This window comes from Ambystoma mexicanum, chromosome 10 (genome assembly GCF_040938575.1).
Source record: "Ambystoma mexicanum isolate Mex_15411 chromosome 10, UKY_AmexF1_1, whole genome shotgun sequence".
NCBI classification, from domain to species: Eukaryota; Metazoa; Chordata; class Amphibia; order Caudata; family Ambystomatidae; genus Ambystoma; species Ambystoma mexicanum.
In genome coordinates, this window is record NC_090932.1 from 1,165,775,947 (window position 1) to 1,165,793,455 (window position 17,509).

At 47.8% G+C, this 17,509-nt stretch overlaps 1 protein-coding gene across 1 annotated transcript in view; it reads left to right on the forward strand.

Moving 5' to 3' along the window:
• GPAT2 (glycerol-3-phosphate acyltransferase 2, mitochondrial) overlaps nt 1–17,509 on the forward strand; it is a 2,680,481-nt gene that overhangs the window by 1,497,207 nt on the left and 1,165,765 nt on the right. The window contains exon 13 of the mRNA XM_069619102.1: nt 8,500–8,612. Coding sequence (XP_069475203.1) covers nt 8,500–8,612 — 113 coding nt within the window. The remainder of the gene's footprint in view (nt 1–8,499; nt 8,613–17,509) is intronic.

The window sequence follows — 17,509 nt, forward strand, 5'->3', positions numbered from 1 at the left end:
ATCGCGTCAATTCACAACTTCACAGAAATTCTCTCCCGAAAACTCACACCTGGATAAATTGCCCTTTGCAATAGGGTGGCCACATTTTCAAAATGGCTTCGCAGGACACTTTACGCGCAGAGGCTCCAAAAATGGTTTGTAAATTGTAGCACGCGAGATTTTATACAGCGCCATTTGTTCGTACCAACGTATGGACACGTTTGTTTACATATGACTTGTGAATTTTAAATGTCCTGTCCTCTCTGGGTGCAGAGAGGTCGACCATTGACTGATAACTGCACACCTAGTGCACATTATTTTATGGGCTTAGCCATTCGTGTATGTCACATGTATTTTAGGCCTGGCCGTTTCAGGTCTGTTTTTGGTCTCGTTTTGCCATAATGTGTCCATGGGTGTGTAATACATGGAAGGGGGCATTAATGCCTGTGCCCTCCGGACTCGGGCCACACCACAACTCCAGGGGAAACCTGAGGCAAAATGGTATTGCCCCGGCACCCTCATCCACCAGAGAGAGTGTGGTTATGTGTGCGTGGCAGAGAGGGGGTGGGCCTTATGATTTGAGTACTTAGCATAGCATACACTGTCCATATCTCGTGTGCTGTGAGCTCACTGTTTTTCTTTTAGTTTGGGCTATTAGGTGCCGCTTTAAGCCAAAACTATTGCACTAGAGTACAGATAGGGAGAATGGTAAATGAGGAGGAACACAGAGCTTGTAGGTGTTGTTTACTTATGTGCTCACCCATTGACTGTCCATGGCTATGCTAATCCCTATGGCCATATCCACCCAGTTCTTGCCACTACCCGCCCAAAACACCTCTTCATGGGAACTCTTTGAGCTTGCTTTAATCAAGCCTTACCTTCAAACTTTGCAGTGTGAGGAGCCTTTGAGTTGAAAGGCTGCTCCAGCATACTCCAGCCTGTTTCTTTGTCTTCCTTTTCATCCACAGCTCTTTAGTGATATTATTATTACATGCACTCTCCCTCACGCCCTAGAACATCAGCAGTAGACCAGTATGCTTAATCCCATGCAATATGCTCCCTCCTGCAGGAACGGAACATCCTGACAACACAATATCATTGCCAAGCACATTATACAGTGCAAATCACAAGCTCAACTCGCTCTAACACGTGATTTTCTTGCCCATTCACGCAGGGTACGTTTCACCACTCGTGGAATGGTAAAAGGCCAATGAGGAACATGTTACACACATATCATCTTCTACAGGAGTATTTACCCACTCAGTAATTGTTCTTTGCCTATCTGACAATCGCCACTTTCTCTTTACAGCCCTATTGCTTAGTGCGCACTGACACTTGCCACATGTTCTAATCAACTTTGGGTGATGATGGGAAGATTTAGTCAGCCTCACACGGTTCGCACAGTTCATCGCAGCAACCACCTGGGCTGTCTTAGTTTTGTGTACCTATCTAGATTTGAACCTGCAGCATCCCGTGGCTGTGGGGTCAGCTTTGGATCAAAGAATGTAAGCCCGGCTTTACCACTCGACTACAGGGTGCCGCCAATTCCTCTGCCTGGCAGTTATAGCGCTTAGAAACAATGTTGTGAGTGCTTTATATAATATATTAAATAATGAGGTTGGAGCAAGGGGCTTTCGGGATAGTCGCCACTGGTGTGGTCGGAGAAAAAACATTGAAGACATATGACTTACCTGCCAGAATGGAGAGGGGTAACAGCAGCCAGTAGAGGACCCCACACAGCACCTGCATCTCCATGGACGGGACTCACCCCAGAGAGAGGCGATCCTAGACTCTGCCTTAATGTCCAGCCTGCGCCACGCAGCTCCGGACTGTAGTCTGCAACCATTGTGTCCAGCTCCAAAAAATCCACAAGTTCCGGTACCAGGGAGGAAATGCAATGCTCGGTTATTGGGGAGAAGTGGGGACCAGTTGAGAGAGTCAGGAACATAAATGTGAAGATAGGAAATGGGCGGCAGTCAGCACTGCAGAAGGTGCCTGCGGGACTGGCGTGAGACTTTTCCTGAAAAGTTCCCGTCAGTGCTGCCTGAAGCCGAGCTCGGCAGTCCAGGATCAGTGGACAATGCGCCTCATCTGGGGGAGGGGGCCGGGGTAATTTCAGACCTGCAGAAAGTTATAGCGGAGTCAGACAACACGTGAATGGATGGAGAGACCGAGGATGGAACGACCCAACCCTCCCAGCTGGGTCTGTCCCCCTACTCGGATCAGTCTCCCCTAATAGTCCCACCCACCTGTCTCCCTGAGAGTAGAGTCCTGTTAGCTTGTTGCTAATGCAATGAATCACAACAAAAGGTGCGTCACCCCAGGAGCCACTCCTTTTTGCTGCAATGCATTGCCTTTGCAACAACTGGCGCCACGCCGTCGCCAGATCAGCTCAGGGCTAAAGGCACTGCCAGGCCAGCATGCCTACGTGATGCATTCATCAAAGAAAGGTAACACTTGCATGTTACCTTTCTCTAATGAATGCATCCGCTTTGTGTCGTGCCGGCGCTGCAACGAGGCACGGGCTGGCTGGTGGCAAGCCAATTTAATTAACAAAAAAAAAAGGCTCAGCTGTGAGCCGCGCTGTATTATGTTTACTTAACATTTTACCGGCAAAAAAACGGCCCTGGGGTGGCCTCATGAAAACTGGCCCACCAGGCCCTCAAAGGTCATCGGCCAGTGCGACCCTGATGGGGGTGGACAGTCTCCGGGAAGGAGTAGTGACGTCTACGGATGAGACATGGTATGCCCCTTTCCCAAAACAGGATGAATCGCCCATACACAGCATCTTGATGGCCTATTGTGGTTCCCTCCCTGCTTCCCCAAAGGAAAGTGCTGATTTTTTCTTAAACAAATCTCCAAAGCAGTTTTCCAACATTGACTTGCCCTCAGAACATGTTGAAACCATTCCCACAAAGTTTTCGTGCAAGTTGCTGAAAAGAAACTACTATTCCCAGAAACCCCTTCACACTGCGACGAAGAAGAGGAATGCAGATCAGAGGAAACCCCGAGCATAGGCTATGCTCTAGTGGTTATTAGCATACACCTGTGCCCGGGAAGAAATGGCAGACTGCTGGTGGGAGCGGGCTGCAGCTCTTTGAGAGACAGGATTAACGATAAAAGCCGCGTTGGAGTCTACTGGCTCATGCAGTGAACAGAAAAGGGAGGACACAGAAGCGTTCACGCGGGAATGTAAAAAGCGAGAAAAGTGTTTCTAGGCATGCACCGTTGGAAGAACTCAGAGAAGCATACCAGGTGTCGGGTCCAGTCTTGAATCTTCCTGCAGGAAGTCCCCCCCCAAAGTCTGCCTGCCAAACAGTCTTTCAACAGATAACTACCTAGCTGGCAAACCCAAGGGGAAAGGGGAATGGAGGAGAAAACAACAAAAGACAGATCTCGAAATAATCATCCAATGCCAAAATATGTTGACTCCAAAAAGATCGATTCAGATGATACAAGTTCCGCGAACCGTTTGCTTCCCGAAAGGATTCAGACGTCACGATGCTTCACTTACACAATAGTCCTGAAGAAACAATCGCTTCTTGAAGCAACGTCGCAACGCTTCACGTACGCATTGCTATTGTCCTGCGAATAGGAACGCTTCCTGGAAAAACGTCACGACGCATGCACACGCGTACGACGTTCATAGGGTTTCTTCTTCTAACTTCTTAGACGCGCAATGCGAAGTACTGAAAACAAAAAGAAACGCTCGCGCTTGAAACTGCTAGCGAGCGTATATTAAATTAGAAACTAACACGTGAGTCTCAATAGATTACGCGCACCTTGTTAGTAATTATTACACGCTCAAAAAATAAACTCTGATTCAAAAATTATGTGCAACAATGGAAATTCAAAAATTAACTCAGAACTACTTCTTCAATCAAAAATAAATATAGGTTAACATTCGATTTCACTCAGTCTTTTTCTTTCCTAAAGTTAAATTTGAATTGAAAATCCTTGACGATAGACTTTGAAGATAAAATAAACTTAGCTTGCTTTATCTGTACAAATCTTCACAGCTTCTAGGATTTGCTTCAATTCAACTTCGAATCAAATGTAATGGAAATTCTAAAATCTTCTTAAAGGATTACTAAGAATGAAGTACACTTTAAAATAAATCACTGGAGCTAAGGAAACTGCAACCTGCCACTAAGGCTACTAAAATGAAAGGCAGTTTAGAACTCTGAGCAACATTCCAAATGACCTCATAAACTATTTACACCAATCATTGCTGCAGAAAAGACTCTCCATCTTGCTTTGGGGAAGAATGTGATTTCTGAATTTAACATTAAGGAATATTTACACGTTCAGTTTCTAATCCAAACATAACCCAAACATCACACTTCCAATGAAAACTACATCCAAATGGTTTTTTGTGCTAAATGATGATTTCTTAATTAACTGTGTGAGTAAAAGAAATCTATGAATTTACCTGGGAATTCTAACTTTGTCTTTTAAGGTTGTGAACCTTAGAAACTCTAGAAATGTACCATGGAATCCTGACACCAGGAAGCCACGAGAAGAGAAGAAGCCCAGCCAGCACAACGGGAGACTTGGAAACCAAAAGCCGAACTGCGCGAAGGAGAGGGAGTCCAGCAGCTGATCTCGGTGAACCACAGGCAAAACAGGAGAGGCCATAAAGCGCCGACGAGTCCACGCTGGGACAGAGGGAGAACTGAGGTGTTTTGGCAAACACGCCTTATGATAAATATTGAACAATGCAAGTCGGATAAAGAGGAAATTATTTCTTGATATTGAAAGTGAGAAGTTGAAAGCAGGTTTGCCTCAAGAGAGAATCTTTAATGGACAATGCATATTAACCCACAATGCTAAGGTGGTGAATGATTGGAAGTATAAGCAAAACACTAATGAGGAAATAAAGTATGAAACAAAGGAATTGGCCAAGAGAGCTAATGTGAGAAACTATCTAAGGTGGAGTCACAGAAACGCAAGTACAAGAAGTCCTGGCAGGAGAGTATACCAGGCAGTTGCAAGTGTGTGAAACTGGAATCCCTGGCCGGAAAGTATACCTGGCAATCCCAAGCGTGTGAAACTAGAGACATTGAGAAACACCTGGCAGGAGAGTATACTGGGTATCCTGACAACCTAGAGGCCAAACATAGACACAGAACTGTCTTTGATATTGAACAAGCGGAAAAGACTAGAGTTATTATTGTCAAGAACTTGCGAAGAAGAATTTGGGGAAGGGTGACACCCACTGGGTTAATGAATTATATCTGTTAAGGAGAATTCTCATTCTATGGCTAAATGTACCTTACCTATAGAGTCCCCCAGCAGCTTTGCTGGATTTGAAGGGTTTGTTTCTTTTTCCTGCTAAGAGTGAGACTCTTTCCCATTCTTAGGCATTTTTGCTATGTGTGTTCTAGGCTATTTTTGTTTGTCTATGGGATTTTCTCACCCCCATAGAAACCATCTTGACTCACATGTGTTACACAGCACCCTCAGTGCAGTCGCACAGGGGTGTCGTAGCGACCCCCAAACATAGACTCCATACCCCGGGACTGACTTCTGTCTCCCAGGGCATGTAAAGTCCCAATTGACTTTACTATGGAGGTACTGGATAGGGTTAATATTTTTTCCCTTATGTTCATTTTCGAGAGGGTACCGTACAGTCCTTCTCTCAGTTTCTGGCTGGTGGCAGTGGTTACTACTGTAAATATTCGACCGAGAATATTTCCCTATGGGATTTTCCCATTGTTCGAGGCTACCACTTTTTCTGACAGCCTCTAACATACCGCCGGTGCATTTTAATATTAACTTGACTCCGGTAGGTGTTATTTGCCAGAACTTTAATATAACTTCTTTCTCGTGTCTTTCTCTAAACTCCTAACCCAGGTCGGGGAACCTTTGTTTGTCCTCTTGGCGGGCTTCTACCGAGAAGCCCTCCGAGAAGATGAAGGGTCTCCCGCCAAGATGACCACTCCACTGTGTGAGTGACAGCTAGGCTATTTGAATGGGGATCTTTTTGCATAAAAGCAGGGTCCTGAGGATTGGAAGAGCAAGACTTTGCCACTGGAACTAAGAAGCCGAAGAGGAGAGAAGCCAAAGACATCTGCAACGACTGAACCACCGGTGAAGCCCTGCTGCAGCGTCTCACCACTTTTTTCCACACGACGAGAGAAGATCTTCATCTGCAAGAGCCTTCTTCCCTTGAGCTAGTGGGGCCAACCAGTTTGCCAATCGCCTTCCCGGACCTGCCTTGGTCGAATCTCCCATACCCAGTACTCGAAGGCCGGATAGCCAGGCACCAGTCCACCCGGACCACGATTTAAAGGAGCGTACCTTTTATTCATCGGGCAGCACCGCGGCTGATATCATCCCTGGATAGTGCAGTAACTCGAACCTTCCTCCACGACGAGAGTCCCTCTTCCTCTGCTGGAACACCCGAACTGCAGGAACTAGCAGGAGCAACCGCAGGAGCCACTTCTTCATTTAAAGGTACATTGTTCCGCCAGGCCGCCCTTTCTTCGCGGTAGCACTAAAGGTGTTTTAAATCCTTTACTTACTTGTTGGGTTGGTTGCCCCTCTCTCTTAACATTGTCTTTTCCACTTCTGCAACCACCTTTTCAAATTTGTTAACCAAAGACTTGACTGCAGCTACAAGAACATTTTTGCTCCTGGACCCTTGCCCTGTACAACTGACTCTGGCACAGGCCTACTGACTATGGCTACATTTGTTAGACCTGCCTTCTTTAGATTGATTTTCATCTAGAACTGTGTGGTACACCTATTTCTTACAACTACCCTTTCCTTCCCGTTTTTAAACCTTGTGAAATGCCATTTTGCTCAGTTTTCATTACAGTATTGCCTATACTGATGCACTGTCTTGCTTAAACTGGTTCACAAACTTATGGGAAGTGTTGCTAGGGTGTGTAGCACACTATTTCTATATAACTTGTGCTTTCCCTCCCTTTTAAGGAATTGATAGAGTATCCCTTATGTGTGGTTTTCACTGTGCCTTTTTGCTCAGTTTTCACTCTGGTTCACTTGGTCTACAATTTAACTTGGGAGTGTGTATATTTTTCCTTTACTTTAACTTGCTTGATGACTGTGATACATGTGTTTTATTAGAAGTGTATAAAATAAATATAACTACTTTTTAAATACAAAGCTTTGGTCAGTGTTTCCTTGTGCCATAGTACTGTAGGCCTATTGTGTAAACCCTGAATACTGCTCATCTCCCTCTTGAGATAGGTCTGACTGCTCAGCCACAGCTACCAACTAAATCTTTGTGGTACAGACTGATACCAAAGGGGATTTATTGCTCTCACCTGTAGTCTCAATCTTCTGTAGTGCTCCCTAAGGGAACTGCACAGTATTCTGCCTAACAATATCCACAAGAGACTTTGTGTTGGGGTTATTTATTTCTTTTTTAACACTTTTGAAGCTCTGAAGGCCAAAGACATTACCCTTTTCACCTTAAGATGTATTTAATTAGAATTTGAGGGTCAGAATAGCGTTTGTACACCGGAAGGTTTTGTTTTGGACATCCCAACACTGACATATCCTTAGTTTTTGATTTAGGTAGAGAAACACCTCTAGCTCAGGGCCAGCGAGGCCCTTTCTTAACCCCCTTTATTTTCATCAATAAAAGTCTTTAGCCAAAACCATGTCTAAACTGTGTCTGACTTTCATTCTTGACCCATCACATATAACTGTGCCACTACCATCGTAAAATAACCATAACTTGGCACTGCTCACTATGCCACATATGTTAATACACATAACACACATGTGCGCCTACTGTGCAGAGGAGTCATTCAAACTAAAAGAGCTAAGGGGAAGGAGTAGTACAAACGGGTTAGAGTAATTTAAAATGTCATGTAAGGGCAATACAAGACAAACTATAACAAGCTTGACCAAGCAATTTCCAGGGACTTTGCATAAGAGATTTCAAGAGCAATGCATGACCGTGCCAGAAGTAGTGTTGCTTTATGAAGGCAATGGTGCAGATATAGTTTCTTTAGGAACCGTGACTGGTGAAATGGGAGTTTGTTGCTTCACATTAAAGCCAGAGTGTTTACAAAAAATGGTATCGCTCATAAAAACACATATAAGAACACATGATATCAGCTTTTTACAGTCATTGATAATTGATTCTTACTGCTTCAGTGCACTGTAAGAAATTCCACTGATTAACCAATTTGCTGTTATCTGAAGGATGAAGGGCTGAGTCTGCTACAGGCATTAAAACCTGCAGTTGCAGGTCCCACACAGATATTAGAGTTGAGCACAGAACTCTGGTATCTTACTGGTAAACTATATATAAATCATATAACATAATCTTTGGTCCTGTGCCAATGAATGCTGCTGCCATGCTGCGCCTGGAACTACTACCAAGGACGAGTAATCTGCTGTAGGAGAATTGTGTCCTTCCAACCATTACCGAAAGTAAGTAAATTGTTCTTCTTGAGGAACTAACTTGTTTGGGCCCTGTGATTCTTTCTCTTCTCCAGTTGAAGGACAAAAGTCTTATGTGGTGTTTTTCTGCTTTTCAAGGTCAGGACCCATTGATTCTGATAGGTTGCTGGAGTGGCATGCAAGTCCGCAGAGTTTGCTGAAGGAGGAGGAGCAATATCTAGTTACCAAGCTCGGCCTCCATGCCCTAAGTGGTGAGTATGCGAAAGTTAGTAGCAAATGTTTCAAGTCAAACAAACAGAACAGAACCTTGTCTAAGCCGTTCATTTCCACAGGGCCTAATTAGCAGGAAAAAAAACATTCATGCTATCCTACAAACATGGCTTGCTATTTGTTAGGTCAGATTCTCTCAACCCTGTGTTCAGGACATGAGTTTACTTCCCAGAGCTAGGCAGGCTAGTTTATAGGTTTTCCCTGTCTCAATTTATGGTAGCAGTGGTTGAGCAGTTACCGTCATCTCTTCAGAGGTGCTGGGGAGCTTTTTCTTGGGCTCTATTGTCAGGGCGCAGGTATTTGAAAACACTTTGTTCACAGGGTGTTTCCTTTCAGGTTCCTGACTCCCCAAGTGGTAGGTAACATGGACAGCTCAGTCGAGGCAACCCTCCAGAGGATCTGAACTGGTTTAAAGGTGTAGTTAATACATTTGCTAATCACACAGCAAGGGAAGGTCCACACAACATGCCAGTAAACATATAGGGTCAGATTCACAAAATGTTTTTGTTGCAAGTGACGGGAAGCACAATCGCACTCCTGTCTTATTTTGCAGAATTCATGAAGGGTATCTGAATGTGCGCATGTTAAATGTACACATTCACATGCTCTAATTGACCCAGTGATCAGCTCTTTAAGGGTCCCTTGTTGTCAAATGCATGCACACCAACCATATAGGTGGTGGGAGCCTGTCGTAAATTAGTGTCGGGATCATGCATGGGGGATGACCAGTGCATAGTATGTGTTGCAGCAGAGCCCCTGGGAATGTGCAGGTCACCTTTATAGGTAAGGTAACTTGTGCATTTCCAAAAATTGAGCATTTAAACAAGTGGACTCTGTGCCATTTTCAGATCTCGCGCCTTGAAACACTTGTGTATATGCGCGTTATAAATGCCATATCATATCGTGCCCTATTTCATGAGAATCTTTTCTTTATATAAAAGTTGTGCAAATAAAAGTACTACAAAATATACAGATAAGTAACTCAGTAAATAAAGTTCGAGGGGATTCGGTCCTCCGACATATTCCATATCTGACAGGTAATCACCACAGCTATGCTGCTTTGGAAAATTTTCTGCGTCGATGACATCGATACGCTGTCCTCAAGGGCCTCCGTCGAGCCGACGTCACTGGATGTTCTAAGTAGGACGCACGACGCCCGTAGCCTCAGTTCCGTTTTTTCAGCAAACGTGTTCGCTCCGGGGATCTCAGCGCACCTCGGTTCTTCTAAGTTCTATTCTTTCGCGGCTGGGTTTTAAGAAGTTTTGGGACTGCGGGTCGAAGGTGTCGTTGACGGATTCGCACAACGCCTGTCTCTGGTGCCTCGGTGAGGACCACGACACGGATGACTGTGTAGACTGCCAGTCACTTACATCGAAGGTCTTGCGGGAGCGTAAGAAGAAGCTTTCTGTAGGTAAGGTGGCCAAGCCCCGGAAGTCGAGATCCACTGGGCTTTCGACGGACAATTCGAGGGGCGACTCTCCGCATCGTCGGCGTAAGTCCTGGGGGTCTCGGTCCAGGAGTAGGTCCCACCATTCCTCTGCCTCTTCAAGGCACTCATGGAAGCGCCGGCATAGATCGCCTTCCCCGTCCTTGTCCGAGGACTCCGCCCGTCGGCCGGTTGCTTGTCACAACAAGCATTCCACTCCTGCGAAATGGGATTCATTTCGGCAGGAGATGCTGGCGATTTTTCAGTGGCAGGGCTCTGGTCCATCCGCGCCGTCGAAAGACGCCAGCCGTGACCGTGCTAGAGACGCCACTCGCACGCCTTTGGGCTCGAGCGGTCGTCGCGATCACCGGGCACCTTCGAGGTCCCGGTCGGACAAGGATGGTCGCTTTAGGCATGCCGTTCCAGGTCCCGGTCCTCGACGCCCTCGAGACCGTCTGAGCCTGTGAGGTCTTCGAAGAAGACATCGACGCCTTTGGCGCCGAGGTCGTCGAGGGACTCTCTCGAGGCTCCACTTCCAAGGAAGCCATCGATGCCATCGGCGCCCAGGCTGTCGAAGGACACGCTTGGGGCTCTGCCCTCGAGGACTGTGTCGAAGCTGTCGGCGCCACGCTCTACGTCGACTCCGGTTCCATCGACGCTCTCGATGTCTTTTGAGGCTGCTTAGTCAGAGGTACCCCAATTCTAAAAATGTCTTTGTCCCTTTTTCTGTGCCCTCATTCCAGCCTCTGGATTATATTTCTGAGGTGGATGATGGGTCTGAGGAAGGTATGGTTCCTGAGGAGGTACCTGACGAGATTTTGTCTGGTCATAGCCAGATTGAAGACCTGTGTCAGTCATTGCACAACGCCAGTGGTCTGGACACCTCTCCGGAGGTGGAGTTCTGTAGGCCTGAACCTGGCACCCATGCCGAGTCCTTGTACCGGCGCCTTATGTCGAGGGTCACGGAATACTTGGGGTGGTCGGCGCCACCAGTGGATTGTCTGCAGGATGACCTGATGAATATCCTTGACCAAGGTCCGCCAACTGACCCGGTACTGCCCTTCCATATGGCCTTGCAGAGGAGGGTGGCAGGAGCTTGGACTGCTCCAGAGAGTCTCCCGGCAGTGAGCAAATCTTTGCCGTGAAAATACTGCCCAGCCCGTAGCGACCCCTGCTACTTGACCACGCACCCCACTCCGGAGAGTTTGGTGGTGCAGGCGGCTACGGCCCCAGCAAAGCAGGCTTCGTACCCCACCTTCCCTCCTGATAGGACGACAAGCGTTTTGATGGCTGGGCGAAGAAAGTGTTTTCTTCAGGGGGTATGGCGTTACAGGCAGCCAACTCTGTGCGTGAAATGTGACGGGGCACACACGCTCTGTGGAACTGTATTTCGTTAGCGGCTGAACATATTTCCGAAGGGGCGGAACGGGATGGTTTTCTTGCTATTGTGCAGGATGGCAAGGATGCCATGTGTGAGTCCGTTCAGTCGGGTCTGGACATGGCAGATTGTGTCAGCCGGTCCATGGCGGCGAGCAGCGGAATACTTAGGTTTGCGTGGTTGCGGAAGTCGGGGTTTGCTCAGGATGTGCAAGCCCGGCTCCTCAACATGCCCTTTGATGGTGAACATCTTTTTGGCAGCAAGGCTGACGAGAGCCATGAGAGGTTGCAGACCTCCAAAGCTGCAGCGAAGTCGTTGAGCGCTGCAGTTCGCCAACCTCCGCCTTTTCGTCCTAGGGGACAGCAATGGAGGGGAGGTTCCTTTCGATATTACTCACCTTTTGGTAAATCGAGATGAGCTGCAAGTCAAAGGGGCCACCGTAGGAGTGTCAGAGGTGGAAAAAAGGGTGCTTGAGGTGCCAAGGCCGCTTGGGCAGTTGCCTCTTTGCCCTCAGGCACTGCCGCAGCCGCTTCAGCTCAGTCATGAGGCCATGTCCCATGGTTCGCCGGTTGGGGGAAGGCTGGCGCAGCATCTTGTAGAGTGGCGTGCCATTACTTAAGATGTGTGGGTTCTGGAGATCATAGCCCACGGCTGCTGTCTTCCTTTCCGGCAGAGGCCTCACGACAATCCACCAGGGAATCTCTCTTTGAAGAGTCTGGATCCGCTCCTTGCGCTGGAAGTACAATCCCTGCTGGAGAAAGGCGCTATAGAACTGGTGCCTGTAGAGGAGAGGAACAAGGGATGGTATTCCCCTTATTTTTTGATTTCAAAGAAAGACTGGGGATTGAGACCCATCATGGACTTGCGCGGTTTGAACAAGCTCCTCAGGAAGGACAAGTTCAAGATGGTTACTCTTCCTCAAGTCCTCCATGCCCTTCAACTTCAGGACTGGTTGGTGTCTCTAGACCTCAAGGACGCTTACTTTCATGTGCCGATCCATCCCAAGCACAAGAAGTACCTGTGGTTTGCGGTTGGCGACTTGCACTTTCATTTTCGGGTCCTGCCGTTAGGATTGACCTCCTCCCAGAGGGTCTTCACCAAGCTCATGATGGTGGTGGCAGCGTATCTCAGGAAAGGGGGGGATTCACGTCTACCCCTACCTGGAAGATTTGTTGATCCGGGTGCGCTCTCCCGAGCAAGTCCTGGATAATCTGTCCGTCACCTGCCACTCGCTTCACAATCTGAGCTTCTCCCTCAACTTAAAGAAGTCCCACTTGAGGCCAACACAGCGGCTCCAGTACATCGGAGCAGTGCTCGACACGTCCCTGAGAGAGTGATTACCTCCCCAGGTGAGGGCTCATCACATTCGGAAGATGGTGCACAAGTTTCAGCATGCCCAGAGTCTCCCAGCGTTCGAGTTCTTGAGGTTGCTCAGCCTCATGGCATCCTGCATTCTTCTGGTGCCAGAGGCCAGGTTGTGGTTGAGATCTCTGCAATGGGCTCTCAAGATGCAGTGGTCGCAGTCCTCCAGCAGGATGTCGGACCCCGTTCAGGTGCCGCCCTCGGTCGCCCAGGATCTTCTGTGGTGGGCCGTCGATGGCAATCTGATGAGGGGTCTCCATTTTAGCTACCCTGGCCGGAGGTGACAATCGTGACGGACGCATCCCTCACGGGATGGGGAGCTCATGCAAACGAGTTGGCAGTAAGCGGTTGTTGGTCTCCGTGGAGTCCAGACTCCATACCAATCTGTTGGAGCTGAGGGCCGTCAGGCTTGCCCTGAAGGCTTTTCTGCTGACTGTGCGAGGAAAGAATGTCCTGATTCTGATGGACAACACAGTGGCCATGCGCTACCTCAACAAAAAGGGGGGGGGCAGGGTCACTTCCTCTGTGCAGGGAGGCGATGTAGCTCTGGTTCTTGGCCATCCAGCAGGAAATGTCAATCTCGGCAGTTCATCTGGCCGGAGACGAAAATGAGACGGTGGATGCTCTGAGCAGGCAGAGCGCAATCTCTCACGAGTGGGAGCTGGCTCAGGAGATTCTCCTGGTGATCTTCGCCCTTTGGGGGATCACTCAAGTAGATCTCTTCGCTTCCAGTGTCAACCAAAAGTGCGAAAGGTTCTGCTTGCGGGAATTTCCTCCAAAAGGAGCCTTAGGAGATGCGTTCGTGGTGGAGTGGTCCTTCCCACTGCTGTCGCGTTTCCTCCAGTCCCGGTCATCCCGCAAGTGCTGCAGAGGTTACGAAGGTTCGGTTCCCGGATGATCCTCATTCTCCGGCATGGGCCCGGAGAACATGGTACCCGGACCTTCTCGACTTGTCCATCTACCCTCCACGTCGTCTTCCCTACCGAGACGATCTGTTCTCACGGGAGGTGGGTCGGGTTCTCCATCCAGAGGTCAGATCCCTCAACCTTCACGCTTGGCTTCTGAAAGGTTGAGGTATAAGGATTGGGACCTCCCTGAAGACGTGATGGAGGTGTTGCTTTCGGCCAGACGGCCTGCAAACAAGTCCCTGTACCGTTGCCGTTGGAGAAAGTTCTGCGACTGGTGCAGGGTTAAGAATGTGGATCCTTTTTCATGTGACATTCCTTTGGTTTTGTCTTTTTTGCTTTCGTTAGCCCACAAGGGCCTGCAAGTGGGGTACCATTAAAGGTTACCTGGCGGCGCTGTCCATATTTAAGCGCTCGTCGGAGGATTGTTCTTATTTCAAAATTCCTTTAATTTCTCAGTTTCTCAAAGGGCTTACTAATGTGTTTCCGCCATCACCTTTCCAGGTGCCTGGTTGGGATTTGAACCTTGTTCTAAAATTCCTAATGGGAGCTCCAGTTGAGCCTTTACATTCTTGTCCTTCGAGACTGTTAACCCTTAAAACTGTATTTTTAGTTGCGGTCACTTCCGCTCGCAGAGCGACTGAGTTGCAGGCTCTTTTAGTTAAGCCACCCTTCACTGTGTTTCATAATGACAGGGTTGTCCTTAGAGTTCGTCCTTCTTTTCCTCCGAAAGTTGTCTCGGAATTTCATTTAGGCCAGAAGGTCATTCTTCTGGCATTTTATCCTCCTCCGCATCCTGGTAAGGACGAGGAGAGGCTCCATAGGTTGGATCCTAGGAGAGCTTTAAGTTTCTACATTTCACGCATGTACCGGGTCAGAGTGGACGATCAGCTCTTTATTGGTTACGCTGGAAGGCATTTGGGACAAGCTGTTACTAAGTAGACTTTGTCTAGATTGATTATCTTGGTAATTTCAGAATGTTACCGCTTGGCGGATAAGGACCCTCCGGTAGGCTTACGGGCCCATTCTACTAGGGGTATGGCTGCCTCTACTGCCCTGCAGAGGGGTGTTCCTATTCGTAACATCTGTGAAGCAGCCACTTGGGCTTCGGTCCATACTTTTGTTAGACACTACTCCCTAGATTCTATCCATGGCCAGGATATGGCCTTTGGCAAGGCGGTCCCTTACTCTGCAATTTGATTGGGCATTCTAAATTTCTATATTCTAAATTCTTTTCCCTCCTCCATACGTTGGTACTGCTTTGGGAGTCTGTCATAGATATGGAATACGTCGCAGGACCCAATCCCCTCGAAGAACAAGTTACTCTCTTACCTGCTAATGTTCTTTCGATGGGATGGTCCGACGACATATTCCATATCGCTCCCTCACTGCCTGCCCCGCTACAGAATTTCTTATGCGATTGCAGCTTACGTTTCCGCAAGGCTTTCTGTGGTCATACTGGCAGAAGATTGGTGCCACAGGTTCTGGGGAAAAAACTACAACTGAGGCTACGTGCGTCGTGCGTCCTACTTATAACATCCAGTGATGTTGGCTCGACGGAGGCCCTTGAGGACAGCGTATCAACGTCATTGACACAGGACGCAGGTGCCGAAAATTTTCCGAAGCAGCACAGCTGTGGTGATTACCTGTCATACATATGGAATACGTCATCGGACCATCCCATCAAAAGAACGTTACCAGGTAAGAGAGTAACTTGTTCTTTCATCATATGGTAAAAACAAAGAATATGGTCTCACAGCAGCACTTTGTAATATTAACATAAATCCACAAGGTACAACACTGGGCCTTTAACCAGACTCACATGCTTCAGAAACAGAAGTACCCCCAAGTTACAATATTAAGTCTAAGAGCCCATTGGAGTCAATGCGAACCTATGGAGGTAAGTAGGGAGTCTGCTTATGGGGCCCTTTGACCCATAGAAGGAGCCAAAAAGGATGATAGCCCCCACGGGAGACCCTATAGTCAGAGCTTGACACGCCACTCTTTAGGACGGGAGATTGCAGAGGTTAGTAGTGTCTTCAACTGCAGGGAAGATTTGATTCTGGAGGGACTACGCTGGAGCCGTAAAGCCATGGAAGAACAGACTACCATTACCACGATAGATAAGTAACGAGACCCCCCAAAAGAAAATTGCAACAAAGAAGTATGGACCAGGACATTTTGATGAAGAGCCTTCAGAATGGATCCGTTGGAACAGTAGAAGGGAACAATGCCTTTTTCAGCCAAATGAGCAAGGTCTGCAAATGAACACCAGAGGAATGTGGTAATCGGCCCAGCTGAGGGCAGCTGAAGAGGTGTAAATGAAGGAACAGTGACTTGAGAGTGAAGATTCAGCCATAGTGATGCTAGACGGGGGTCAAAAAGTATGCTGTTTGGAATAAAAGTGATGCAGGACATGCCACTGGAGGTCCTCTGTGTCCCGATACAAAGAGGAATCTTTGAACAAAGGGTCCAGCAAAGGAAAACAATATGCCAGACGTCCAGAGGATGTAGTCTTCTGTTTGAGAGGTTAAGCAGCACAGGCGAGTCCTGTGAGTTGTAGTGTCATAGAAATACCTCCTGAAAAACTGATCCAGCTGTTCCATACTGTTAGGAAAGATTTCTCTTTTTGGGAACTTTCCCTCCATGTTCTGTGGACTGCCAAACCTTTTATTTTTGCTTTACACCTTGAACTGACTTTTTGTAGAGAAGTGAAGCCTTCAGCTTCAATTCACTGGCCTTTTGCTAATTTGTTATCGGGAGCTGTCTAGTCCTTTAGACTGTCAGTACTGGGAAACTGTTTCCCTTTTTGTCTTTTGTCTGTGTGGGTAATTTATTTCGTATTGCACACAGCATCTACCAATGCAGTGCAATGGGGCTACATTTGTATCAACCTAGACTTGCACCAAATGGATTTTTGGTTACGTTTAAATGTGCCTAAAGACAAGCTGATGGCAGCATTTACAGTTTTATCATTTTTGCCAGCACATTCGCGTTTACTGCTTTTTGGCTGCTAACTGTAGCTAGCGTCCCAAGATGGCCGTGCCACAAGATTTGCTTGTTCTTTGGCCATTTTGTTCTTTGGCTGCCTTCCTGCCTTTTCAGGTCAGGAATTCCCTTTTATGGTCATGCATTTGCACAGGAGAGCTGCTGTTTTCGCAGCCTAGTGCATGCCATTTGTGTATGGGCTCAGGAAGTGGACTGGGACTGGCTGGTCCCAATCCACAAACTGGTACCAGTATGTCTAGTGTGCATGCATGAGTCCACCCCCACAGTGGTCTCTGATTGGACCACTGCTGGCATGCATGAGTGGTGCAGATCCTTGCTATTGGAGGGTTGAGTTTGATCACTCACCTGCATTTAGGATAAGAGGGGGAGTCCTGCAGCCATTCCAGCAGATTAGAAAAGGAGCCAGGTATCCTGTGTAGCTGTGCAGAGGACAAAAGACCTGAGGATGAATCCTGAAGAGGCCTGGCTACCATTTCTGCTGCTGTCCTGGTGGATCTGTGCTGGACTACCTGGTCTCAGAAGACCCTTGCTGGTACTTAGACCCTTTGGACTGGTGGGACCAACCAGTTTCAACGCCTACTCGGGATCCTGCAACCTGGAGCCTCCAGAAGTGTCCCTGGACCACCCAGTGGACTTTGCCTGGAACTTTGGGGGCTCCAGCTAGTCCTACAAGTAAGCTTCCTGCCAAGTTTCGGTGTGCAAGCATCGATGGGTCCTGTTCTAGAAGGCTGAAGAGTCCTGCATCAGTGCCTGCTGCATTTCTTTACTAGAAAGGGTTGCACTCTGCTCCTGGAGCCG